Source organism: Molothrus aeneus, unplaced genomic scaffold, assembly GCF_037042795.1.
Source record: "Molothrus aeneus isolate 106 unplaced genomic scaffold, BPBGC_Maene_1.0 scaffold_40, whole genome shotgun sequence".
Classification (NCBI taxonomy): Eukaryota; Metazoa; Chordata; class Aves; order Passeriformes; family Icteridae; genus Molothrus; species Molothrus aeneus.
Genome location: NW_027099068.1, coordinates 2,599,057 through 2,625,139, shown reverse-complemented (window position 1 = coordinate 2,625,139; position 26,083 = coordinate 2,599,057). Strand labels below are relative to the sequence as shown.

The window sequence follows — 26,083 nt, the reverse complement described above, 5'->3', positions numbered from 1 at the left end:
CACACTGTGAGGTAACTTCATATTCCCTTTAGTTTCCACTCTTGTGTGGTTTCACCTTTAGAGCCAGACACAAAAGGGTTTTCCTGTTTTAGGAGGTGAAATGAAGATCATTACCTTGTGTCCTTGTGACAGTCCTGAGCAAGCTTCCCTGCCACGTGTGCCAGCCTCTCAGCCCTGGCTGTGCCTGCGAGCTTGGTGACTCCAATTCTCTGCATCAGGGACAGGAGGAGTTGGGCCGCACACTGCCGCACCGGGGCGTGGCCCCTGCTGGGGAGGAGAGAGCAAACCCTGGGCCACAGGGACCAGGAGCAGCAGCAGCACAGGCCTTGGCCAGAGCCTGCTCCCTGCCCTTGCTGGGGGAAGGAGCCTGGGCTCTCCCTGCACCTTCAGACACCTGCAGAAGGTTCTGTCCTCAGGTAAACACAAAGTTAGCATTGTACACAAGGCCTGCCTGCACGGAAGAGGGAGGAATTCAGTCTCCCTGCACTGTCTGATACTCAATTTCTTTCACAGTATTTACTTGGAGAAAGATTCAAGAAATAGATGACATATGAATAATTTAGAGATTAAGGACAATTGATGCTGACCCATCAGAGGGCACCCAGTACACAGAGCTGCAGCAGGATTGAGGCTCTTTCCACCCATTTATCCTCAAATCTGCAGAACTTTGGAAAACAACAAATGCAGGGAAAACACATTGTGGGCTGTGAAGTTGCAGAATATCCAGCAATGCAGCCTGTTTCTTCTGTGGGACTTGGCAATGGATCCATCTGAATGTTTTACCCTATTCCAAAGCTGAGGAAAGGGTGGCAGGCAGTTTAGCCAGGTTGTCCTGTTCTAGAGAGTGTCTCTTGGGAACTATCAGGCCCAGCACCAACATTTAAGGCAGCATTTGCTTCAACTGTCCCATGGCAGTCAGCCTGTGAAGGTGCCTGTAAAGTGATTCATCATCTCAAGGCTAACATGAAACATCAGTTTGAATAGAAAGTAGAGCTCTAAGGCCAGGACAGTCATACAAGGCTCCTTTGGCCGGAGCTGCACCTGCTGTGCAGGCTGGGCCACACCCAGCAGATTGTCCCCCATGTGCTCCACGCCCCAGCAAGGACCCTCCTCATTTCTCAAGTTAATGGCATCATGAGGAGACCTGGTTTTCCCAGGGCCTCTGTGGTTAGTGCTGTGAAATACCAAACACTGCTCACAGCTGCAATTGCAATTGTCCCTCTTCCCACAAAAGCACAAGGCTCTATCCTTGGCCTTTGCAGGCACTTTCACTTCCCCACTGATCACCACATCTAGGAAAATCTGACAGGCTGGGAGAACTCCAGGAAGCAGCAGGAAGCTGAGTCAGAGGAGCTTTAGTTTGGATATCAGGAAAAAGGGTTTTTCACCCAGAGTGGTTGGGCACTGGAACAGGCTCCCCAGGGCAGTGGTCACAGCACCAGGCCTGACAGGGTGAAGAAGCATTTGGACAACAATCTCAGGCACTTGGTGTGACCCTTGGGCTGTTCTGGGCAAGGCCAGGAGCTGGACTCGATGGTCCTGATGGGCCCCTTCCAACTCCCCATATTCTACAGTTCTGTGATTCTGAGAACTAATAGGCTGCAGGAGGGCAGAAATAGGTGACAAGAGGAAAGAAGTGAGGTTGGTCAGAGAATCAAGTCACTGAGTCCACACAAGATGCAGGATACAGGACCCTTCCCTCCCACCATTCCCATTCTCTGTCTCATCCCTTCTCCCTCCCACGCACACGAAGGTGAAGAACATCACTAAAAGAAGAAGAACCTACTTGACTCCCATGTCCATGAGAGCAGTCATTGCTCGTGCAGGAGTCACATTCTCCACCATGATCCCCAGGGTCTGACTGGCTGCTTTCTGCACAAATTCTGGGGAGTTGGACACCATCTGGAGAAGGACCCGAGCAACCTCATCCACCTCAGAGTCCATGTCCTTCTTCAAGGTCACAAAGAGCTCTCCCAGAGTGACAATGGCGGAGTAGGACACCTTGGAACGGAGGTTGGTCACCTGGGGAAATCATGAGGGGAAACATAAGAATCACATTGGAAAGAAAACCAGTTGCCTTCAACAGAAGTCCCAGGAAATGACAACACATCCCACTGTGTCCAGAGGAACATACAAGTACCAGAAGAGCAGGAGAGCACAAGCACAGAAAGGCACTTACTCTGGCACCAATTTCTGGCCTCAGACCTGCTCACTGCAGGCCATAAATAAAAATTTCATTAAGTGTTCTACTTGACCCTTCCAAAATGTCCACAGCTTTGATTTTAGGCCCTTTTACTGGAAAATTAAAGCAAGAGCTGCTTTCAAATCATAAAGGCACAAGTGATAAAGATAAAAGAGTCAGGTGCTCCTGTTCAAAAAAGCAACACCAGCAGTTGAAGCACTCAGCCAGGAAACAGAAAACACAGGCTCAGGTCTACAGACTCATTTGCAGTGTTGAATTACAACTTGGGCAAAGATTGGGACTCTGGCAAATAACAGCATTAGTGTCTCAGTTTCTGCATTTGCACATTGCATTATAAAGGCACCACACTCAAAGATGAGTGTCAGATACCCGACCTACCAGTAAATACAGCTGCATGTGCCCACAGATCCTGCAGATAGCTGGGAGACATTGGAAATTTCAGGTCTAAAACCAGAAATGAAGGCAGACCCTGAGCACACATGGAGATGAACAAGCTCATCCCTACTCTACACACTGTGTATGAAGTGTGGGGGACAATTCAGAGCAATGTTCTCACCTCGCTGGTAAGTGCCAAGCAAACCTCACAAAGTCTACAAAGCAGGACCTCTGAATGGGACCCAGCCAGGTGTTGGATGCTGAAGAGTCCCTTCTCCTTCAGCTCCCTGAAAGGCAGAAGATTGATTTTTCTCTCCACCAAGGCAGCAGCCTCTGAAATGACCAAGCTGGCAGCTCAGTTGAACAATGGGAGGAGCTTTTCAAGGAGTATTTCATGAAATCGGGGAACGCGTTGCCCCAGGATGCTGTGGCTGTCAAAAGCATTCACAAACCCAAGAGGCAAAGAGAGGGGTTTCAGAGAGGCCATTTAAGAAGACAGCCTTTCTGAAATCTCTGGCACATGAGGCCCCTCTGTCACTGCTTCCTAGAAGCTGTGAGACCGGGCCATGCTGCTGTTTCTTGTCACCTCCCTGTACCTGTCCCTGAGACACAGTGCCACCGGGCTGTTATTGGGGCATTTTCCTTCTTTGTCAGCCCCAGCAGGCATTCAGCAGGGAGAGTCTGCACTGCCACTCTGGAGCTGAGTTTCCACTCTACAATCTCGGCCTCTCTGTCACCCCCTCCACTCCACCTCACACATTCCCCAAAAAAGCAGCAGGATGTCTGCTGGGACTGCCTCAGCCTGCAGGAAGGCCAAGTGGGTCCTGGCCTCTCCTGACCCACAGCACAGCTTTCTTTCATCCCAGCATGGAAATACAGAAATTGTATTATCACATCACACAGAGGGCCAGGAGCTTTTTATTTTGGCTGCAAGTGTCCACAGGGCATTGGGGAAGAGGAGAAAAAGAGTGTTTTGCAGCAAGCAACCTGGCTACTCAGGCAGGATGGTAGGAAAAGTGTCTGGAAGCTGCTTTTTAGGACTTTGGTTGTTCTGCTGAAGCCTCTGACAGAGCCGATGGGCAGATCCCAGAGCTGTGGAGCGTTCCTGGGAAATTTGTCCTTGGATATGTCTACGAATGCTCTCCCAGCCATGAACTGCCATCTGTGTCCTGTCCATATGTCACTGCCTTGACTGTTGAGTGTCTGAGGTGCCTCTTGAGGCTGCTATGGACCTCCTTCACCAAGGAATGGATTGTGATACAACATCCCTTTCTGCTTATGTTTGGGCACTGACAGAGCCTGGACCCCTCTGGCTGAGCTTGGGCTCTCGCCAAGCAAGATTGCAAATGAGAGCAGCTCATGGTCCTCAGCTCCTCCCTCCTGCTGTGACAGACAGACATGGCCATGGGGACAGAATGGAGCTGCCCCATCTGCCAGGTCACTAAGAAGGATGTGAATTTTTCTCTGCCCTGTCACCACCAGTTCTGCCTGGGCTGCATCCTGCAGTGGGCAAAGAGAAATCCAGCGTGCCCACTCTGCAGAAGAATGATAGAAGCTGTCAGGTTTTCTGAGTAGGATGAACAGGACTACATACAATTTGCCATCAGCTCCCCCAAACAATTGCTAGAGTCCAGCAGGGAGAGAGCCTGGCCACCTTGCTGAAAACAGCCCCCAAGACCCTGAGATGGCTGCTCCATCTTCCCCACGGGGAACACTGTCCCCAGCTGATCAGGGGCCTGCAGGACCAGAGCCTGTGGATGGCCTCCTGCCCAAGGTGTGGGCTGAATTTTTCAAATAACAATGTCATCTACTGGACCAAAGGTGGCCCTGGCTGCACCAGAAGCTGGAGGGAATATGCCAGCACCAGAGATGGCTGGTTAAAGAATTCATAGAGCAGCATCCTGCACGCCCTCTGTGCCTATGATCAAGTTGCCAAAATCTTGGTGCCAGTACTGCAGCTTCTCCTCTGTAGCAATCTGAATTGCTGCTAGCATAGTCCAGGGTAAAGAAGCAAAAAGGACCTTTGCATCATCTCCACAGATGTTTTATTCAGCTGTGCAGGGAGATGTTCAGGTCCCAGCACCCACACACAGAGGGTCTCACTTTGTCTCCACAGGGGCCTGGGGCTGACCCTGATCTCAGGGCAGTACAAAGATAAGGGGGCCAATCAGGGAATAGGGAAGGTGTGGCTCAGGAACACAGGAGCAGACACAGGAACAGGGGAAGGAGCCAATGGGCTCTAACAGCTTTTTGAGGGAAGCTTCTTGTGTCTCTCTAGACCAGGGAATGCCCCCCCAGGGTCTCCACAATTCCCCGTGTTTTATATTATTAGGAAAGCTTCTCTGAAGGATCAACTGAATCAACACAAAATGACAAAAACAATCAAAAGCACTCATAAGACAATTGTTCAAAATGCAAACAATTCTGAGTTCCCAATGTGCCAACAGATTTCTTGGAGTGTCTTAGATCTGGCAGGAGGGATGCAGGGTTTTCTTAGCACAGTTTATCAGGAAACTGAGTCATTCATACTGAACCTCTGGTCCATGGCCTCCTCACTGTCATTGTGCAGCAAGGAGGCCCAGAGGCTGCTGTGCTCTGGTCCTGTCAGGGATGAGAGCAGCGGCTCTGTGGCCAGCGCCAGCTCCAGCTCCAGCAGCTCACAAGAGGAGGCTCCTTCCAGAAGCTCTGTTGGCTCCAGTGTGGCAGACCAACAGAGCACACTGGAAGCCACCCTCCATTGCAGCCACCCCCCAGCTGCGCCCATCATCCCTGCAGAGCAGGAGCTGCCCCAGAGGACCCGCGGCAGGAGCTCAGGACAGTGGCAGGTCCCTCTGCCCAGGGCAGAGTCACAGAACCTCTGCTCCTGGCTGGCACAGGGGCTGCTTACCCTGGTGTCCCACGGAGAGGAGGGATCCTGGGCCCCAAACTCTGCCCAGCCCTGCAAAAGGCCACCTTGCCAGCAGTGCTAGCAGTGCTAGCGAGGTTCCTGCAGCCATTCAGTCAAATAAGAGGAAACAAATGTCTCTTTATCTGACACAGTCTCTGCACACAGCTTTCTCCCCCTCCTCCTGGTGCCTTTCCCTGACTCCAGGAAGAGCTGCAGGAAATGCTGTGTGAGCCATAAAAATGGAAGAGTTACTGATAAAAACACTGGGGTGATGCTTTCAGAGGAGTCATGAATGGAAGATTGACCAACCTTCCAGCCAATGGTATGCCAAAAGTTTCCATTCTTTAAATAATTGACTGCAATAAATTAGTAAAAAGAAAGATACGGAAACAAATTAAATCTCCCACAGCTGCTGGCTTTCCTCAGGCTCCATGGCCTATGTATTGCTAGACTTACTTCACTTAGGCAGAATATTAACTGCCCTGACTTGTTGGAGACTGACCACAAGGTCTCATCTGTGGTGAGCAGTCACTAAAATTAGCTCAGCAGAGGCATCTTCAGCTGTCCAAGTGTAGCAGAAATACATATTCTCTGCTTCATGACTGTGTGGCAACAGCTGCTGGTGTGGATTCGTCAGCGTTGCTTCATGGATTGCTCCTGGGAAGGAACTGTGTGCACAGGCACAGAATGATGGCTTCGATCTCCTCTAATTACTCCAATCGGATGATGGCCAGAACTTTTAGGCAAAAAGCATCATGACAGAATAATTTACAATATTCTCCAAACTACTCCTGTGGTTTTGATTTTCTTACTGATTAGGTTCAGTGTCTGGCCTCAAGAAATCAGTCCAGAAATAACAGGCAAACCTCAGCTTGCAAGTTAGAGTGCAAGTCTTTAATCTGCCATTTTTGCAGTATCTACAAACAACTTTTCAACATATTTGCAAAAAGAATCTCTTAGTTCTTGCTATACCTATCCAGAACCTGACTCTGTCCTTGTTTCATTTTGATTTGAGATCCAAGCATGATTTTTTTCTGGACAGGGAAGTAAGAACCAGCTGCAAATACAGACTACAAGTGTGAATCTATACTGCAGGAACTGAGCTGTAGCTTGGAATTAAAGGCAAGAAGTGATGCCATGGTAAATGTGAACATTTAGTGCTGACATAGGAGCCTTCTGCAATGCTCCACCAACCCATGGTTCACCTTGCTACAAACTCTCTTTCTGATGTTACAAAGAGTGTTGAAGAGCTGACGATAAGTAAAAAAAAATAGCCAGAATGTTAATTTTTGTTATTATGGTGAACAATGACTATCTAATAATTCAGATCTCATAGAAGTGAGTATTCAGATTTCAACTTAGTACATGCTGGCAATTTTAATTTGAAATCAACAGGTTTATCCAAATCAAGTTATCCATAGGAATTAATTTGCTCTATGATCTAAATAAAAATGCCTCATTGTCTGGTAAATGTAGTAGAATTTTGCAATGTCAACAGTCCACAGATTTTCATTTCTTGTTTAGTGGCTATTCTGCAGGAAAGCTTTTACAGACTAATCAGTTTGTATGTAATTAAAATGCCAGTACATTTCATCTAGCCATTTTGGTATTAGAACAAAACCATATGACTGCACAGCCTTTTAAAAAATATTTTAAAATAAATTTTCAAATCAACAGTCTGAGTAGGACTCAGAATAAAAACTCTACCAAACTTCAACTCCATTGGAAGATTCCCTTGTCACCCTGTGAATCAACTCTGCATTCAGAAGATTAAAAGTCCCAATTATGGTGGTATTTTTTGGTATGGTTAGGAATTGGGGAAGGGTCTTCTTCCTTCTCAACTCCATGCTGCAGTGCCTTTGGGATGTGGCCTGCTGGCCGTTGTTTGTGCAGCCCTGGTATTTCTACATGAGGCAGAAAGTGCAATTGCATTTCCAGCCAAAAGCCCATGAGGAGTGGGGCAGCCGGAGCTGTGCCAGACACAGGCCAGCAGCTGTGCCGCGAGAGGGTTTTGGTTCCTGCCCGGTGCAGCTGGTGCATCTCTTCCGTGACTGCCTCCCCTTCCCAGGTGCCCGGGGATAGTAGGTGCAGGGTTCTGCAAGGGCTGTGGAACAGGGTGGGGATGTCTGCTGGCAACAGAGTGCAGCGGAGAGCAAACAGTCCAGGATGTTCCTGGAGTGTGTGACAGAGAACTTCTGACACAGCTGGTGACTGAGCCGGTGAGGGAAGGCACTGCTGGACCTGCTGTTTGTGAAGAGAGAAGGGCTGGTGGGTGACAGGAGGGTTGGAGGCGGCCTTGGGCTCAGTGCTCACAAAATGCTTGTGTTTGATTCCCAGAGAAGGAACAAGAGACGTTGGGGAAGTGTTTACCTGCAACAAATTGTGAATTTGTTAAGCTTTAACAGGCGGTGCTGAGTCATACCTTCCCTCACCCCAGTGGTTAATGTGTGCAAGTGGATATCTTAGCCTTGAGAATAAAGACAGTGGGCCTACTGAGGAGGTAGCTGCAATGCATTCAAGGAGAAGAAGGATCTTAACCATGGAAGGAGAATTTGAGGATTGGGATGTTCACCACATGACCACCAGAGACCCTCAAGAGACCACTACTCTAAATGTCAGTAATTTTGGGGAAGTGATTTAAACATGTCAAATACTTTGTGAGAATGTTTAGCCTGTGAGTTTGAGCAAAGAAATGAATAAAAGTAATGAAAGGAATGTCTTAGTTCCATGGATACACACACGTGGGTGTGCATGTTTCAGGGAAGCGATTCCCCACGCACCCAGCACTGAAATAAAGTAATGCCTCTTTTCTCACACTGAGCTGGCAGTGTGGATCGGGCCCTGCTCGGTAACTTTCATTTTGGTAATTTCTATTGAAGCATAAAGAATGGTTGAAATGAGATCTTTTCCAGCTGTTTCCATCTTGTTTACCTTTTGGGGGACCAAGGTTCTGTGCTGCAGGTGAGCTGGGTGTGTGCAGAGCAGTGCAGCCCCAGAAACCCCTTGGTTTGCCCAAAGGTTGCCATGCCTTGCTCCCAGGTGTGCCCAGCTCTGGCAGGAGAAGGAGCCCGCAGCGCAGTGGGCACCGTGCCCTGCCCAGCCGGGGCTCTCTGGCACAGAGCAGCAGCAGCGCCAGCACCGTTCAACTGCTCCTGCCTTGGCTTCCCTGGGACACAGGAGCCTCTGGAAATCAGCACCGCCAGCCGCGTTCCCAGCTTGGAGCAGCTGCTGCTGGTGGGCAGATGCTGCCAGTTCCACTGCTGCCAAAGGGGAAGAAAGGCAGAGCAGAGGAAGAGATGTACATACACAGCAGCCCTGGGAACATCCAATAAACATGCAGATATATGGGGTGATTTGTTAGGAATTACTTCAGCTGCTATGCCAATAGTGCTTTCTCTCCTGGTTCTGTACAATGCTTTGGGCCATTTTCTTGGTCTGGTTTCCTTTGCTTGGGTCCCATCTGAATGCTCACTTGGGGTACAGGCTGTAGGTGCTTGGGGCACTCTTGGAGTTCCTCTTGGATCCCTTGAACAACAGGGTTTGGCCCATGGGGGGAGTTTGTGCTGCTTTGTGTCAGAGGAGAACTTCCAAGGCCATTTTATGTTTGCTGTAGGGAAGGTTGGTTACTGCTTTGCATAAATTCACAGACTAACATGCTTTGTGATGCTTTGCTTTGTCATACTTTGCTTTGTGATATCAGGGCATGGTTGCCACATCGTCGTGGTGACATCAGAAGGTTGCCTTGTTGCACGGAAGGCCTCAGTGCCAGAGCAGCCCTAGGGCTTGCTGAGATCAGGAGCATCCTCCTGATTGTGGCCTTTGTCAGTGTGTAGCTGCACACTGACAGGAGTCTTGGCTTTTGTAGTGTTGGGGTAAACTTGAACAACAGTGCTACAATGATTGAGCAACTCGCTGCTGCAGTTTGCACCATGTATGGCACTGTTTATTCCGCCTATTTCATGACTAGCCTGGCAAGTAAGAAGAGGTTTCAACTCTATTTAGGTTAGGGTGTAAGCTAACCTGGCTTTTGCATGTCTTCCTGCTCTGTCTTAGTGACTGGGTTGATTTTGAAAGAGAAGGAGCATTAGGATGCCAGTGGTTTGGTAAAGCTCCTGTCAGGGCGTTCAGCTAAAAAGGGGGTGCCTGTAGCCACAGGGGCAGCATTTGCAAGGGAACCTGCAGGGCTTCCGTTCCCTCCACGGGAGAGTCTGTGGCAGCAGAGTCTGTCATTTCCTCAGTTTGCTGGATCACGCAGGACAACTTCCAAAATGCAGACTGGGAGGCCTTCTCAGAAGGCCTTCTAAAGACTTTGTAGTTCTCCCCAGAACTGAGGGAAAGCTTCTTTTATTCTAAATTTTGTAATGAAAGGATTTGACTGTCTATTTTGACCCTTGACTGAGTGCTAAAATAGTGATTCCCTTTGCAGTGAAGTGCAAACTCTAAAGCCATGAGTGTCTGCTCCTGAGCCCTGGAGCTGCTGCTGTGCTGTTTCACAGTAGAACTGCCACAGCTCAGGGGGATTTTGGGGAAGCTTTTCTGGGTGACTGTTTTCGGCAACTTAATGGGAATTAGTGCATGCAACTTCTGTTTTTTAAAAAAGTACCTGAAAGACAAGAGAACAAGAGCTGCTTTATCCGTTGAACAGAACAGAAGCATTGAGTGTTGAAGAACAATTTGCATTTCCTTGATCACGTTTGTATTCATTTACTGGTGTAGGCACAACCAAGATTATTGTCCTGATCTCTTGCTGGCTGTGTGAAAGAAGTATGTCACGTGAAGGGATGTTGATAAAGAAAAATACTCTCTGTTTGGGTTGACTTCTTCTCTTCTGTGGGATTCAGCAGCCCAGGCAGTTTTCTCACAGCCCTTGTTCATTTTCCCTTGCCCACTCCAGATCACATGATCCATGTATTCAGAGGTGCTGATCCTGAGGTGAGTGAGAAAGGAACATTTCATGTTCCTGGTGCTTAAGAATTGTAGAGCAAGCTGTGAGCTTGGCCTGTGGCAGCAGAGTGTAGAGGGCCAGCTGGGTAGGCTGAAAGAAAATCCATTTCCATGTCTGCAGCAGCAATAACAAAGGCATCGCTGGCTTTTTCCTGATTTTCCATTTCAGAACTTTCAAGGAATGAAAAGCTCATTTTGCAGAGAGAATGTTGCTTCTTGATAGCAGCCAGGGCATAATGTCTAATTCAGAACTATTAGCAATTCTGTTGAATTAGCCCATTTAAATTCAGTCGCAGTGACTTAGAATCCCATTGTTATCAAAGTTTCTGATTTGTCCTTAGTACAGCTGGTTGTAGAAATAGAGCTGAGTAGAATAAAGTGCTGAATAGAAATAAGGTTATAAATTGTAGGTAACTTTCTGTCCCTCACACTGCTGTCTGTCCACAGATCACAGAACCAACAGCAGTCTCTCCTCTGGCTCCCTCTGCTCATGGAGAGGAGGCCAAAGAGGAGGCAAATGAGGTGGATGAGCGCCAGCCTCCAGCTGTGGTCACACCACAGCCTGACCATTCTGAGCCAGTAAGTGCCAGTTGTGTGTGCTGCTGTCTTTGGTGCAAGGCAGAGCTGCAAGTTTCTGACCAGCCGGCACTTGCTGTTGCTGGCTGAGGATGCTGAGTGCTGGAGTCCTGCCAGGACCTGGTGATTGCCCCCAGCCTGTGACAGCTGGACAATGGGCTTTGATCTGTCATGCTTAGGCAGCAGCTTCCTGGCATTTTGATAGGGGCCAGCCTGGAGCATGAATGCTCCCTGATCCCAGAGCAGGGAGCATGTCAAAGGCACTGTGCTCAGCCTTGTCAGATACACAGGGGACACTGTGGCGTGGAGAGACCTGTCCCCCTGCACAGACTGGCCAAGTAGCTGCAGGCACAAAAAAATGTTGATCTGACCACACAACTCTTTGTGGTGCTTTGTCCCCACAAACTTCTTGGGTGTGCTTACTTGGGACTATTTCAGAGACACGCTGGGGATGTAGAGCTGCTGCTTGAAGTCAGGGATTTTGGTGCCTTTGTTGTCAGGTTGCTCTTCTGCCTCTTCAGGCAGAGCAGCCAGTAGCAGAGCAGATAGGTGCTCTGAGTCTGCCTGTTTCTTGGTCTTTGATAAGCTGCAAGGAGATGACTGTGTTGTCCATGAAGCTGGGGGGGGGGGGGCATTCTTGTCTAGTGTGGCAAAAGAAACAAAGTGAGTAGTTCTGAACCCTTCTTCTGAGGCAAAAACCAGACGCTGCATGTGTCTGTTGATACCTTCTATTGTGTAGTTTGCTTTGAAAACTGCATTGGAGCCTGGAGTGGGAGCAAAGCTGCAAGTCCTTGACTGCTGTCTTGTAATGCTAAAACCAGGATGTACACCTTGCAATGATGCCTGCTGTATCTGAAGTGAAATGGGCACCTTTGTGGCTGGGGAGCTGCGTGGGCCAAAAGGACGCAGGGCTGGCGGCCTTGAGCCGCTGAAGATGAGGCAGCGTGTGGCCAGGGGGCCAAGAAGGGCCAGGGCACGGTGGCCGTGTCAGCAGCAGGGGGGCAGCAGGAGCAGGGCAGGGAGCGTGGCCTGTGCTGGCAGCGCTGCGGCCACCGCTGCAGTGCTGGGTGCAGCTGTGGGCCCTGGGAAGCAGAAAGTCCTTGAGGGGCTGCAGCGCGTGCACAGAAGGACAGGGGAGCTGGGCAAGGGGTGCAGCACAAGGCCAGCGAGGAGGTGCTGAGGGAGCTTTAGCCTGGACAATGGGGGCTCATGAGGGACCTTCAGGCAGACTTCCATAGATCCCTGCCTTAGATCCACAGATCCAATGCTCAGCACAAGGGCTGTTTCCCTGCCAAACATCCCTTCACTGCATCCAAGTGCTTTAGACACTGGAGTAGGTAACACTTTCATATTTTGTTTGTTTATTTGTTTGTTTGCTTGCTAGAAGGAGAAGCCTTGTGTCATTTCTCCTTCTCCAGGGAGCAAGGGAGCTTTTTCTCAATCTTTCCTGCCCTTTTCCAGCACTGGCAGAAACACATCACTTTCAGGTTAACGGCTCCCGTGTCTTTTGGCAGCCCAGGGAATCAGTGTGTGTTGTATTTGGGAATTGAGCAGGAAATCAATGCCCTTGCATTCCAGCTGGTGCTCAGAGATTAGAGGAGCTGGGAGGGGCTGGGCTGCATTTCTGATTCCAGGCACTTTAGCACCATCAGTGTGCTCGAGTCCAAGAGAAGAACTTGCCCGAGCACAGATGCACAGAGTGCAGTTCCCAGTGCAACGCTCTGGGTCTGATTGCATTCCATAAGGACCCACACGCTCCAGATTCCCCAAGAGTGTGGGTTACTGAAGCAACAGGAGAGCAAGTTCAGGATGGCTGCAGATCGGGGCACTGCTACCGAGTGTGTTGATGTGTGTAGCGACAGAAAGGACAGTATTGATTCAGGGTGACCCCCACGTGGCGAATAATGTGCTTTGACTCTATGATTTAGAAGGTTAAACAAATGCTTTCTTAAGCTATGTTATATCACACTAGTACTATATTAAAACTATACTAAAGAGATACTATACTAAAAAGCTACTAAAGAAAAACTTGTGACTGTCTCCAGACAGTCACGACACAGCTTTTATCTAATTAACTAATCAAGCTAAACAACTATCACTAAAATCCAATTAACAAATCACTTTTAGTAAACAATCACTAGAACACATTCTACATGTACTAAACAACAAGAACAGCAAGTAGACATAATAATTGTTTTCTCTTCTTCTCTAAGTTTCTCACTACCTCCCCTTAAAAAAACCTAGGAGAGAGAATTATATCTCTCTGTGTTCAAAGAATGTAAATACCACAGCACAGTAAAGAGAGATTATAAAAATGAGATCTGTCTGTCTATCTGTCTATTTGAATCTTCCTGGCTCTGCTCCAAAGCAGTGGAAGATGCAAAGCTCACCGCAAGGCATCCCTTCAGGAGAGGAGTAGAGACAAGTTCCATTGACTGATCCTGAGCAGGCAGAGATGTTTCCCCCTCTAGAGATGGTTGTTTTTTCCCCTCATGTTTTCCTACTCCAGCCTTTTCTGACCTGAAGCCTTCTTTTTATCCTTTAAATTTTTGCATGTCCTAAGGGAGTGGAACTATCCCATGCTGTAGCTGGGGTCTGGTGACTTTGCCCATACATGCATTACATGACACATGGTTTCCTTCGCTGGCATCCCCAGGGCTGTGTAAGTGCATTTGTTTATGGGGCCTTATGAGAAACTCTGTTACTGCTGGTCAGAATTCTCAGTTGACAAAAGAGGGAGAAGAAACACCTTGGTCCTCCTCCATATACTGAGATGGCCATAGAGGTTCTCTGACTTCCATCAGAGATCTTTGCATGCATCCCTATCTCCTGAATGACCCCATTTTCTAACAAGAGTGTAGATGTCAGGAAGGAGGAATGCTGGTGCAGGCCTGAAGGGAATGTGAACTCCAGAAGTGTCTCTCACAAGGAGTGAGCTCACCCAGGAAGCCACCTGCAGGGCCAGGATGGAGCTATGGGACAGGGCGGGGTGTCAGTCACCACTGAAAGACAAACAGGACATGGCAGAAGCAGAGGGAGGCCCTCACCAGACCCTTGAGAAATGCCACACCTTCCCTGTCAGCTGCCTGAGAGGCTGTTGGAGCTTCAGTCCCAGATGGCCCCTGATTGTAGGGCCAGGGTCACTTTGGAATCTGTGCCTCCCCACGAGCAGAGAAGGACCCAGCAGAGCAGCAGCACAGTGCTTTGGGAGCGTGTGAGCCCAGCAGTCTTTGAGTCTTGGCCCACAAAGGTCGTACGGGAAGTTGAAACCCATCTTCTCTTGCTTTCTGTGCAGGTGCTTCTAGAGAAAGAGCAGGAGCAGACTGCCTTATCTGAGATGCCGTGCCAGATTCAGGGAGAGCTGTTCCCTGCCCGAGAGCAGGAAGAGCAGCTCGGGCAGCAGGTGGAAGAGCCAGAGGAGAATGGCCAGGTAAGCCTGACTGGCCAGGGGACAGAGGGAAGGGCAGGAAGAGGGGCATAAACCAGAGCTCCTGGGACTGAGGAGGCCAGGAAGTCCCACAGGCACTGAAAGGACAGAGCCTTGGAATCTGCAGAGACCAGCACCAGGACAGGATGGTTACAGTGGAAGCAGAGCTGGGTAGAGAAGCAGAAAGAAGGGGCTGAATAAATGTGATTTTGAGGCTAAAAGAGGGAAAAGTTGATCTTGATGGCAGCTCTCAGTCACTTGCTCTGCTTTTGTGTGTACAGAACATCAAGGCAGAGCCACAAGCAGAGCTGCCTGAAGCTCAGAGTGACATCATGGCAGCAAAGAGGAGGAATGAAGACATCCAAGAGGAGAAGAATCTCCCTATGCAGAGGGGCAATCAACAAAAACAGGTGAATGAAGGAATGGCAGCCACTCCACGCATGAAAGAGAGTCCTTTCCGTTGTTGTTTACAGAAAATTGATGAACAGATGCAGGCACAGCTGCAGGAAACTGAGGCTAGGATCAAGGCAAGGAAGCAGAGGCTAGACGAAAAAATTAAAATCATCAAAGAGAAAATTAATCGCCTCCTTCAGGAACAAAAGGCTCTAGAAAAGCAAGTGAAACAGCAATAGCCACTGCAGTCACCCAAGGGGTGGTTTCTGCCCTCCTTGCCTTTCCAGTGCAGAGCAGCAGGGGGTGGGTGATGCCTCTGAGTGCCATCCTGATGAGGCCTCTGTCAGAGCTGCTCTGAAGGGCACTTCCTGGTCTGCTGAATCTCAGCTGATGCTCTAGACAGTGGCATTACTCCCTTGGCCATTTAGCCAGCAGTCATCCGAATGAACTCCTGCTGGCTTCTTCCAGGTGACCTTGTTTCTTGAGGTGTTTTTGCAGGTGAACATGGTCACTCACATAGATCTGGAATACGAGCTACAAGCTGTCTGTATCCCTTGTGAATCTGCTCCTGTCCTTTTCTCTACTTTCTTCCCAGTCGATGACTCCTGGCTGACGGGGACAAGCTGTAGTCTCTGACTCCTTTGTTCTGTTTGACTTGAGGTGGAAGTGTTGCCATCCTACCTGGCAGCCTGCAGAGAGTTCCAGCAAATGACGGGCAACCAAGAGCCCCGAGGCTGGCATGAGGCCCAGGAACTGAACCATCCAGAGATGCTGCAGGATGAGCACGTCCCGAGGAAGGTGCAGAAAAAGAGAATTTCATGGCAGGAGGTAGAACATTAGAATGAGGAGCTGCAAATGTATCTGCAGACCTAGGAGGGGGAAAGGAGTCTTTGGGAGGAAGTGGAGCGGTCGTTGCTGCAGTCATCCTTTAGAACAAGAAACTGGCTATGACCTCGAGTAAAACCAGCCTTTGGTTTTGACCATTTGGTTTCACAAGTGGACATCCAAAGCAATCCAGTTGAAGAGCTCTGCATGTGGCTGACAGCAGCTTCCTAAGGGCTTGAATTTCAAATGGCAATCTCTCTTGCATTTCAGGGCAATCTCTGCCACACCTTCCTGACATAAACTCATTTCTTGTCTCAGATCTACACCGACTCTGACACTGAAGCTGCTGCAGAAGCAGCAGTGCTGTCCCAAGGAGCCTTTGCTCTCCAGCTGAAGAAGTGGAGCCTGAGCACTTGGTTCACCTCCCGTGCTGACCCAGCTGCTGCTCAGCAACAGGAGATGGCGGGTGACTCCCTGGAGCAACTGAGTACATCTGGTATCTTTCTTATCTGAGGGACAGTGTATTGTGTGCACGTGTCAGCATAGCTGTACCAAAGGGTTCTCCTCAGTTTAGTGTCACAGAAGTGCTGGCGTTGCTCCGAGGCAGCAAGAGAGAGCTCTGGGTGTTCCTGCTGCCTCTGAGGGCAGCTTAGACTGGCTGGAGTTTGCCTGGGCTTCCCTCTCTGCCGAAGGCAGAAGCAGGCATTGTTCCTGGATCAGCAGAAGGCTGTGACTGCTTGAGTCCTAGCCACTGGCAGAAGCTCTGCTGAGATCAGTCTCTAGGAGAACACATCAAGCCCTTTGTGATTCTGCATCACAACCCAATGAATCTGCTTCTTGCCCTTAACAGCTGCCAGTGGTGTGCTCTCAGATAAGATCTGGTAGGGTTGAGAAGAGAGCCCAGTGGATTCTGTGTCTACCATCACCTGTTGGGACAAAAAGGGCACTGATCTGCGCCTCGGTGTGGCTGATCTCAAAGCCCATCCTGTTGTGTCCTGAATGGGGGCAACAGCTTGTACGGGGCTCAGGCTCACTCTGGCTTCTTCCAGTCAGTGCTTGTCAGTGCTCATGCTTGGGCTTTGCCAGCCTTGTTGTGGTCGCTGCCCTGCCCCTGAGGGCTGGTGGGAGTGCAGAGGCTGGAGCCTTCCTTGGCTGGGAGGGTCCTGCTGCTGCCCGGCTGCTGCAGCGCGGAGCTGCCTGAGGCAGCAGCCCCTTCTCTGGGCCGGCTGCTGCGTCGCACGGCCTGGACTCACAAGAGGGTCAGCATCTCCTCTGGGCAGCTCTCTGTGTCACAGGGCGCCTGAGGAGCACTGCTGTCCTCTGTGCCCATGCCCGCCGTGCCGAGTTGGGAAGATGGGGACGTGTGCGGTGCCGAGAGGGCGAGTGCAATGGGAGCGACTGATCCGCGCTGTTGGGGTGAAGAGAAGCGGCGTGGTTCTTCATGCGGGGCACGGGCAAGGGCGTCTTTGAGCTCAGCCTGCTCATAAAGGGTGAGGGTCCTGACGCTGAAAGCCCCGTCGGGATTGCTTCTAGCATGAGCTGCTGTGGTTTACAAACGCAGAGGCATTCTTCTGGCAAACTGCTGCAAGCTGGAAAAGATGGGAACACTTGGCAATAATTCCTCCTGTTCTGAACTTGACATCTGTTCAGAGGAATTGATTCTAGATGTCCAGGTGCATTTAATCTTAGCAAGTAGGAAACCTTTTCTAAATCTCACAGTGTTTATTCCCAAGAAAACAAAGGCACTGTTAGTTCCAGCTCTCCTTAATGTTTCTAGATGACAAACTTACTTGCCTTGGTAGGTATTCTCTTCTGGTCTCAGTCTCTGAATGTATCTCCCTGTGCTTCCCTGTGTCAAGAGGTCTCTCACTTCAAAGGATGCTAGAAATCAGTCTCTGTGCCAGCCACTTGTGCTGTGGACCTGCTGTTCTTTTCTTGTTGTTCCAGTTCCTGTTCCTGTTGTTCTTAGCCAGCTGTCCACAAAGGGAGGGCTCAGAGCCCCAGACAGTGGGGCTGCCTTTTGTATCTCCTAGAAGCTGGGATCTCTGCTTTAAAGTGAACATCTTGCATTTTGTTTCCCTCAGGGAGAATGGCGAAGATGGAAAATCCTATTATAAAATACATTGAACTGGAAAATATTGGCAGTGGGTGAGTCCAAGCAATGTTAATTTTACCAAACTATGCATCAGGTGTTTTGCTGGTGGAATAGGTATCAAGTGTGAAGTCAGACAAGCTGCAAATGTGTTCAGGCACTGGGCTTAGATTGTCAGTGCTGATCAGAATTTCTAAGTGTGCTCAGAAGGCATTGTCAAAGACATCTCCATGCTTCCAGTGTCCTGCAGGTCTTAGGCATTTACAGCACAGATCTCCTGTGTGGGCTGGCTTTCACTGCAAGATCTAAATGGCTTCTCCTTTCTCTGCTTCTGTTTTGTTTCTAGGACTTTTGGAGATGTTTGTAAAGCACTCGACACTGCCACAGGAGGAGAGGTAAATGTCAACAGCACCTGCAGATTCTGCTGCACTCGAGGGCTTTCCCTTCTGGTGTGAGCTGTGGCTGGAGCTTTGGGCAGAGCTATGCTGAAAAGGCACAAGAAGCACAGACTGGTGCCAGCCCGCAAAATGCATTTGGGACTTTGTCCTCCTCAGCTGCCGGAAGGAAGGCACGGAGGGCAGCGGTTCCTTTCAGAGAAGGACGCGCTCACTCGCTCTCCATTGCTGAAACAAAGGTGGTGCCTTCGAGCACCTCACTGCTCTTTGGGGCACAGCTTCAGAGTCCTGAATTCTCATTTCTGGCTGCCAATAAATACATCTGAAAGTTACCGGTAGTTCCTTAGCCACCTGCTGCACTTGGGAACTGCACATAGGGAGAGATCTGCAAGGCGTCCCTGAAAGCCCTAAGCCCTGCCCATAGCCCAAGATGTATCCACAGAGTTTTAAGGCATGGATTGCTTCTTCTGAGTCGCAAACAAAGCAGCAGAGAGTGTGGTCAGAGCTTTGTGGGTGATAACCGAGACACCGCTGTTACCAAGTGGTCAAGGCAAAATGTCAGTGGCCCCACGTGTCCTGTAACTGGCTCCCAAGGGAGCAGAGAAATGGGCTGTTGGAACGTCAGTTCCTAATTACTGCAGTGCCTAATCACAAGGCAGTTTGGCACAGCTCAGCTGTGTCATTGCAAAATCACTCGCTCCATGTGCCTTGTGGTCTCGTGCCACCAACCTCTCAAGTTACTGATTTTCAATGTCATTTTAGGTGGCCATAAAGAAAATACGTCTTCAAGGACTGAGGAAGAAGGAACTAAAAGTCAATGAACTCATGGTCATGAAGGTGAATAGGAATCCCAACCTGGTCAATTGTTTAGACAGGTGAGTTGTGCTTTTGTCCCATGAACGTTTGTTCACATATTGCAAACATGCAAGGTAAAATCCCACTTTGGTCACTGGCAGAAAATAGAGCTGTAATTATTGGCTAATTATTATTGCTCCTTTCATCTCCAGTGGATGGGAAGAGATTGCATTTTGTCTGCATGAGTCTTCACTGGCACATGGTATTTGAAAATTGTTCAAAAACCTGGATGTATCGTGTCTTACTAAATCAATGATCTCTATATTCACAGCCACCACTTTGTTTTGGAGCTTGATTTTTTTCAAGTGTCTTCTTACGTCCAGGTAAACTAACAAGGATTTCCCTTGGATTGTTGCCACTGTTTTCCATTGCTATGCATGCCAGGAAGACTAGGTGCTTTTTTCCAGAAACACCATGTGTGACAGGTTTTTTATCTGGGCTGTTACTAAACTGCACATTTTGCTTGCTGCCCATCTAAGACATCTCCTTTTTCGCAGCCGTGCCTTTCTCCTTGAGACTGCACAGATGGCAAACAATGCACAGCCAAGAGGGAATGTCTATTCCTTTATTTTGTCTTTGTCTCAAAGGGACCTGAAAAGAAGAATCAACCCGTCTTTTCCACACAGCAACCTAGCCATGTACATTCATCTCCACGCCCTTGTTTCCTTCTTTCAGCTACCTTGTGGGTGAGGAGCTCTGGCTGGTTATGGAGTACATGGATGGAGGCACTCTGAGCAATGTCATCAGCAAGACCTACCTGTCTGAAGATGAGATGGCAGCCATCAGTCGGGAGGTCAGCAATCCCATGTGTTTCCAAGGGCTTGGGCAGGATTGTCTGGGAAACAGGGGCTCAGAGCTGGAGTGATTTCCTGTGCCAAGCTTTGTTTCTGTGTTGCTGCTATTCTATGGGCAAGTAAAAGCATCTCAAGTGAAAGGCCTGCCAGTGCCCCTGCACTCCCTGTACTCAGTGCCAGTACTCTTATCTCCTGCTGCTGTATTCTCGCTCTGTCTCTTGTATTTGTATTTGCTGTTCTCCACTTTGCCTCTCTAAATGTTTGCCTGGAGTCTGTCTTCACTGCATTCCTTGCCTGTAAAAGCAAAGGTGCTGGTGGCAGGATTTGAAATGATCAGCAAAGAAAAAAGACTCATGTCTCACAGTCCTCAGCTGAAAAGGATAGTAGTGCAGCCAAAATGCTCTTTGCTTCCGGAAAGTGACTGGTGTGATACTTCCAAGCCTGTGCTGAGGCCAGCAAGAAAATCTTTGTCGTGCAGCCTCCCACCCAAAAGTGATCTGCTTCACACCAAAGGGAGGGACTTTTCCTTTCAAAACCCCTCCTTTGTCCTCTGCATGGAAAAAGCACGTCCACTGCAGCAGGAGTCATCCTGGCTGGTTTGCAGGGCACAGCCTACAACAGCAAGTGCTGTTGCTCTTTCAAAAGCTGATGTGCCTTTCCTTAGAAAGGTCCTGCTCTGCAAGTGTTGGAGCAGCAAGCTCTTCCTCTCAGTGGCCATTACTGTTCTGCCATTACTCCCCATTCCCCTGGAGAGGGAATCTTTTAGATTCTTTGTTTCCTTTCTTGTGTGATGAAATCACATCACTCATTTTTGCCCTCCTGTTTCTGTTTTCTCGCTCAGTGCCTGCAAGGACTGCATTTTCTGCACTCAAACCGCGTCATCCACCAAGATGTGAAGAGCTGCAACATCCTTCTCAAAACCGACGGCTCTGTCAAGCTGGGTCAGTATATTCTTGGTCAGGTGCAGCATTCCAGGGATGTGGGTGTGGGGCTGCTTGGAGTGACTGCCAGCTCCCCAAAAATGGTGCTGGTGGCAGTGCAGGGACCCCTGCTGCGAGCTGAAGGCACAGTTGCAACGTGCACAGAGGTATAAGGAACCACAAGCAGTCAAGAGTGGTGTTGCTCTGTGTGTGTCCCTTCCAGACAGAGGGAGCTACAATCTAAAGCTTCAGGGGCATAAAGTCCACTGCTGTGAGCAGCGTTAAGAAACCTGGGTTTTTTTGGAAGCGGCCAATTCCATACTCCCTTGGCTAAAGCCCCAAGGAAATCGAGCGTGCACATTTCTCCAGGAGATTCAACAGCACATTCTTAGCCTGAGAGTGGGGAATTCTTTTGCTTGGTTTCCTAATTGGAGCTGGCTTTCATGGTTTGTTGTTTTCTCCACAGCTGACTTTGGCCTCTTTGCTCAGCTCACCCCTGAGCAGGGCAGGTGGAGCTGCGTGGCCGGCACTCCTGGGTGGCTGGCGCCTGAAGTGGTGACAGGTCAACCATATGGCCCCAAAGTGGACATATGGTCTTTGGGAATCGTGGGCATCGAAATGGTGGAACGAGAAGTTCCTTACTGGAATGCAACTCCTGTCTTGGTAAGGTGCAAATACTCACTGATCCCACTGTCTTTCTCACCTGTCCCATGTTCTGTGTGCCATTGGACAAAATCCCATTGCCATCTGCTGGCACCGCTTCCACCAAGGTCTCCTTCTAAAAATGCCCCTGCAACACATCAGCATCTGCTGTAGCTTTGGTTGTATCAGAAAGGGAAGTGGCAGTTCAGAAACCTAACCAGTTCAGAAACCTGCCATTTTGGCCTCCAGCCATGCCTGACATTTCTCACTTGTTTTTTGAACAATGTTGGAACTCTGTTTCTGAAGGACAAGAATTTTTCAGTGGAGAGGGTAGACATGTGATAAATATTCTGAGAAATGGAGGTTAGACCTTCCCAGTTTCAATTTTATAGAAAACATAAGAAAAAAAGGAAAAAGAAAAGTAAACAAAAAAGAAAAAGAGAAAAAACCTACTACCAAAGCAATGCCCAAGCAGTTCTGCTTGCTTTCTCATTTTTTAAACACAGCTCTTCTCTTCCATTCTGTAGCATCTTTTCCAAATGCTGTGGGTCTTTGAAACTTTCAGGCTTTCAAGTCATCTGTACATGGTTCAGTCATGTGTGTGGGTGGCCTGGATAAGTTTAGGATGTGTTTTTCTCCGACTGCAGTTAGAATTGTTTGCCAAACCCTTGGCTGTTTCTTGGTACTTTAACAGTTGATGAGCTTGCAGGCAGGTGCCTGGGCTGGGATCCAACGTGGGCAGTTGACAGCGGTGCTGTGTTTCTTTACCACAGGAGCAGGGCCATCCCTGGCCTGCACAGTTCTAATGACAGGGAGGACTCCAGCTCCCCACCATGGCCAGTGGCTGAGCTCAGCTGAGAGTCAGGATAAAACCCTCTTTGTCACCTCTGGTGATGTGGGAAAAGGAAAGAAAGCCGCATGAATTATTTGTACACAAGGGGAGTGCATTGCCATTTCTGGATTTGAAATTCTCCTTTGGGTTAAAGAGGATAATAGCAAAGTCTCTTTGGTCACCATCTATTTCAGTGCCACAAGCACAGAGTTATCGTTACAGTGGTGGGCATTTTTATGGAGACTCCAAAGCCTCTTGCCATTCATATTTTTGTCTATTTGAGATGGATTCTGCAAGTTGAGGTTTGAATAGTTCCAAGTTGGTGTCCTATGTTTCTAAATACCATCTTGCAAAAGCAGAATGAGCTCTCTCCCTCTGACTTGTCAGCATGTTAGAGCTTGGTTCCACACGAACCACACTGGATAACGATCAGCCAATGTCTTGCCAATCTACACTGTAATTCCTTGGCCTGAGGAGTATCAGAAAGACCTGCTGAGCTCCATGGACACTGTCAGCTGCATGGAAGTGAGCATCCTTGGCCTTGCTGAAGAAACTGGAGCTCAGCTTAGTTTAGATGCTCTTGAGCAGGAGAAAGGCTGGAATCGTCAGGTGTTTCCAGAGGCCGGCGTGCCCAGAGGGACTGAGCTCTGGGGAGCAGCTGGATGTTTCTGCACATCATGGAAAGGGATTGCCAGACAGCTCAAGCCTCACCACAGGCAAACGCTCCCCAGCTCTTCTCAGGGAACATTTGCTTTGGGTTTCAAGTTGCTCCCACTTGTCTGTCTGTGAAGATGCCCCTAAAACCACAAGACAAGCCTCTCAGAACTGGTGTTACATTTCCAGAAATGAAGAAAAGAAGCCCAAACACAAGAAAGTTGCTAAGGCCTGGTTTTTAGAGAGGAACTTACCCCACTGTGCAGTTTCTTCTCACTGGGAAACATGCTTCAAACTGGGGCATGAGGGTGTAAAGGCCACAGAGTCTCTTCTGCTTCTTGTGCAGTGCTGCTGAAACACTCAGTGATCGTGTTTCTCTCCTAGCCCAAGCCACATTCTGCACGTCACCAAGCCAGAGCCTGGTGATGTGGAGAGCCTGCCAAAACCTCCCATTTGTTTCCTGGCACTTTCTGGGATGGGCCTACCATTAATGCATTGACTTGAGCAGCCAAATGAGTAGAGGGTGACCGTAGGGATGGAACCTCTCCTTCTGATTTGACCATGAAAAGTTTTTCTTTTCCATGTAAGGAAAGCAGAAATTTTCAGGCTGCTGAGAGACAGAGCTGCAGGTGGCTCCTGTGTGTCCAAGCAGGCGTTTTCATCCCAGTACATTTGTGCATGCATCTTAATGTGTCTGTGTTGAAGATGAGATTCCAAATGTTTGTTTCCTTACCTGAGGAGCACCTGGTGGATTTCCTTTCTTTCCTTCCAATTCCCATTGTTTTCAAGAACAAAGCAAAAAGCTGGATTAGTTTTGTTTTATGGCAGCTGCTCTTAAGGGACCAAGAAGCACTGCAGAGATACTTTTCCATGTACTAACCCTTGGATATAGTAGAGTTAGTATAGCAAAGTCCTTCTTCCAAAAAGCCTCTCAAGCTGGTATGAATCTTCAGGGAAGGAAATGTGCTTGTGGTGGTGTAGTTCCCACTAACTAGGTCAGTCAATGAAATCAGCTGCCAAGGCAAGATCTGTGGGATGTTGGAAAAGCTGTGGCTGCATCGGAGTTTGGGTTTTTGGTTGGTAAAGGAAAGTCATCTCTGGGTCTCTGCCAGGGCAGAAACTGCCACTGCAGAGTGGCACTTAATCAATGGGACCCAGGAGAGCAGTTACAGATAGGAAAGAAGCAGGTGTAGCCTGGTGTCTCCTTTTTCCCCAGCCTCAACTCCTGATAGCCACAGGAGGAAGACAAAAGCTGCAGCAGCCCAACCTATTCTCATCTTGCCTGCGTGACTTCCTGAGCTGCTGCCTGCAGAGAGACGAGGCGCGGCGCTGGTCTGCCAAGGAGCTCCTGCAGGTAAAATGTGAAGGGGCTGCAGGTGAAACAGGGTCTGAGGGACGGGCTCCTCCTCCACTCAAGTCCAAGGCATCAGATGAGCCCCTTTCCTCCTCACCTCCACTCTTGGTGCTCTTCAAATGAAAACGGTGAGGAATCCTAGACTGGGCTGGGCTGGCAGGGCCCTGTAAAGGTCCTGTGGTGCAAGTGTCCTGCAATGAGCAGGGACATCTTTAAAGAGATCAGGTTGCTCAGAGCCCTTTGCCACCGGAGCCTGAATGGTTGCAGGGATGGGGCACCTACAAGCTCTTGGGGCAAGCTGTGCCAGGGTGGCACCATGCTCCCAGTAAACAAGTTCTTCCTTAGACCTACTCTGATTAGATGCCCTTTGTGTTTAAAAATATTTGTCCATATCCTATTGTAACCAGCCCTGTTAAAGATGTCCCCCACTTTCTTCAAAGCCACTCTGAAGTCTTGGAAAGTGGCAATAAAGTCTCCCTGGGGCCTGTTCTTCACAAAACTGAATAACTCCACCTCTTCTCCGCATTTCCTGAGCAGAGAGGTGCTCTGTCCTCTGACTGTTTCTGTTGCCCTCTTTTCTAATTTGGTGGAGTGTTCAGTTTTATCTAATGGCAAAAGAATTGAAGCAGAGCAATGCAGGGTACAGAGACATGAAATGGTGGTGGAGGAACCCAAGGAAGCCAGTCCCAGCTGAGCAGTCAGAGATTTGGCTGTGGCAGGAGGGGCTGTGGGGGCTCACTGTGAGCCTCTGAGGGGCCCTGGTTTGTGCCCCCCAGCCCACCCTTGGAGGTTTCTGGCACACAAACAGGGACAGCTGGGAGGGACTTGTCCCAGCCCCATCTGCTGCCTGGCACGCTCAAGCAGACAGGAACTGCGCCAGGGTTCCTGCCAGCTTGTGTGGCAGAGAGGGAACTGCAGGACCCAGTGCCACTGGGCTGGCCCTGCTGGGAAGGAAGGTGCCATCCAGCACACGAGGGGCAGGGCATGGAAAGGCAGACACTGCTTTCTGTCCCTGTGGGAATTAGCACAGTGCCTGTCTTTCAAAGACAGGGACCTATGTGAGTCATTGGAGTTTCCTGAAAGGAAGATAACCCAGGGACAGAAAGCACCATTTCTAGAGCACTGGCAGGGCAAAGATCCCAACAAGATAAAGAAGCCTGAATAAATGGATGAGTGGGATTCTGGGCCAGGTTTGTCTGTGATGGCAGGGTCCTGCACATGACTGCTGGGTAGCAGATGGTGCCATTGCTCCTCTTTCTGGGTCTTTTTAGGACCCAGAGAAATCCCGATTGAGCCTGTGAAGCACTGAGCTTGGAAAGTAATAGTTCACTCTTCACTGTTCTTTGTATTTTTGTTGTTTGTTTTTTGTTTGTTTGTTTGTTTTGGTTTGGTTTGTTTTTTAGTTTGTTTGTTTTCTTCTTTTTTTTTTTGTATTTGTTTTTGGGTTTTGGGGTTTTTTTGTGAACAGCATCCATTTGTAACATCAGCTGAGGCTGCATCCACCCTGAGACCACTCATCATCTCAGTGAAGAGGAGGATGGAGAAGCAAACAGTGCTATAATCATATCAGGACCATTTTCTCCATAGCCATCTTAGAGTAGGATTGTAGAGTAGGACTGTAGATTAGGATTTAGAGTAGGAGTATGTGGAGAAAAGACAAAAGACTCTGCACAATTCAACGTGAATCAAGGAGAAGCCATTTATTGTGCTTCTAAGCATAGTTTATAATTAGTTCCTATCCTATAGGTTTCTATAGACATGCATTGTTTGGTTGGTTGCTGCACTTTGTCCAGCATCTCTTGACTGGTAGCTCTATTTTGTCCTGAGGCAAGCACGCATCTTTTTCTTAATCTAATTGGTAGATGCTGTAAGGGTCATTTTATTTGGGTTGCTACCCCTTTGTCTGTCAGCAACT

At 49.0% G+C, this 26,083-nt stretch overlaps 1 protein-coding gene across 1 annotated transcript; it reads left to right on the top strand.

Moving 5' to 3' along the window:
* The first annotated feature begins 2,682 nt into the window (after positions 1-2,682).
* Positions 2,683-25,729, top strand: LOC136570873 (serine/threonine-protein kinase PAK 3-like). The gene is given in 13 exon segments (XM_066571278.1): positions 2,683-2,766; positions 7,534-7,546; positions 9,222-9,440; positions 10,360-10,397; positions 10,857-10,988; positions 14,281-14,415; positions 14,694-15,029; positions 18,880-18,992; positions 19,648-19,765; positions 20,608-20,707; positions 21,153-21,349; positions 24,031-24,168; positions 25,637-25,729. Coding segments are annotated over 13 exon segments (1,716 nt in total).
* The last annotated feature ends 354 nt before the right edge of the window (positions 25,730-26,083 follow it).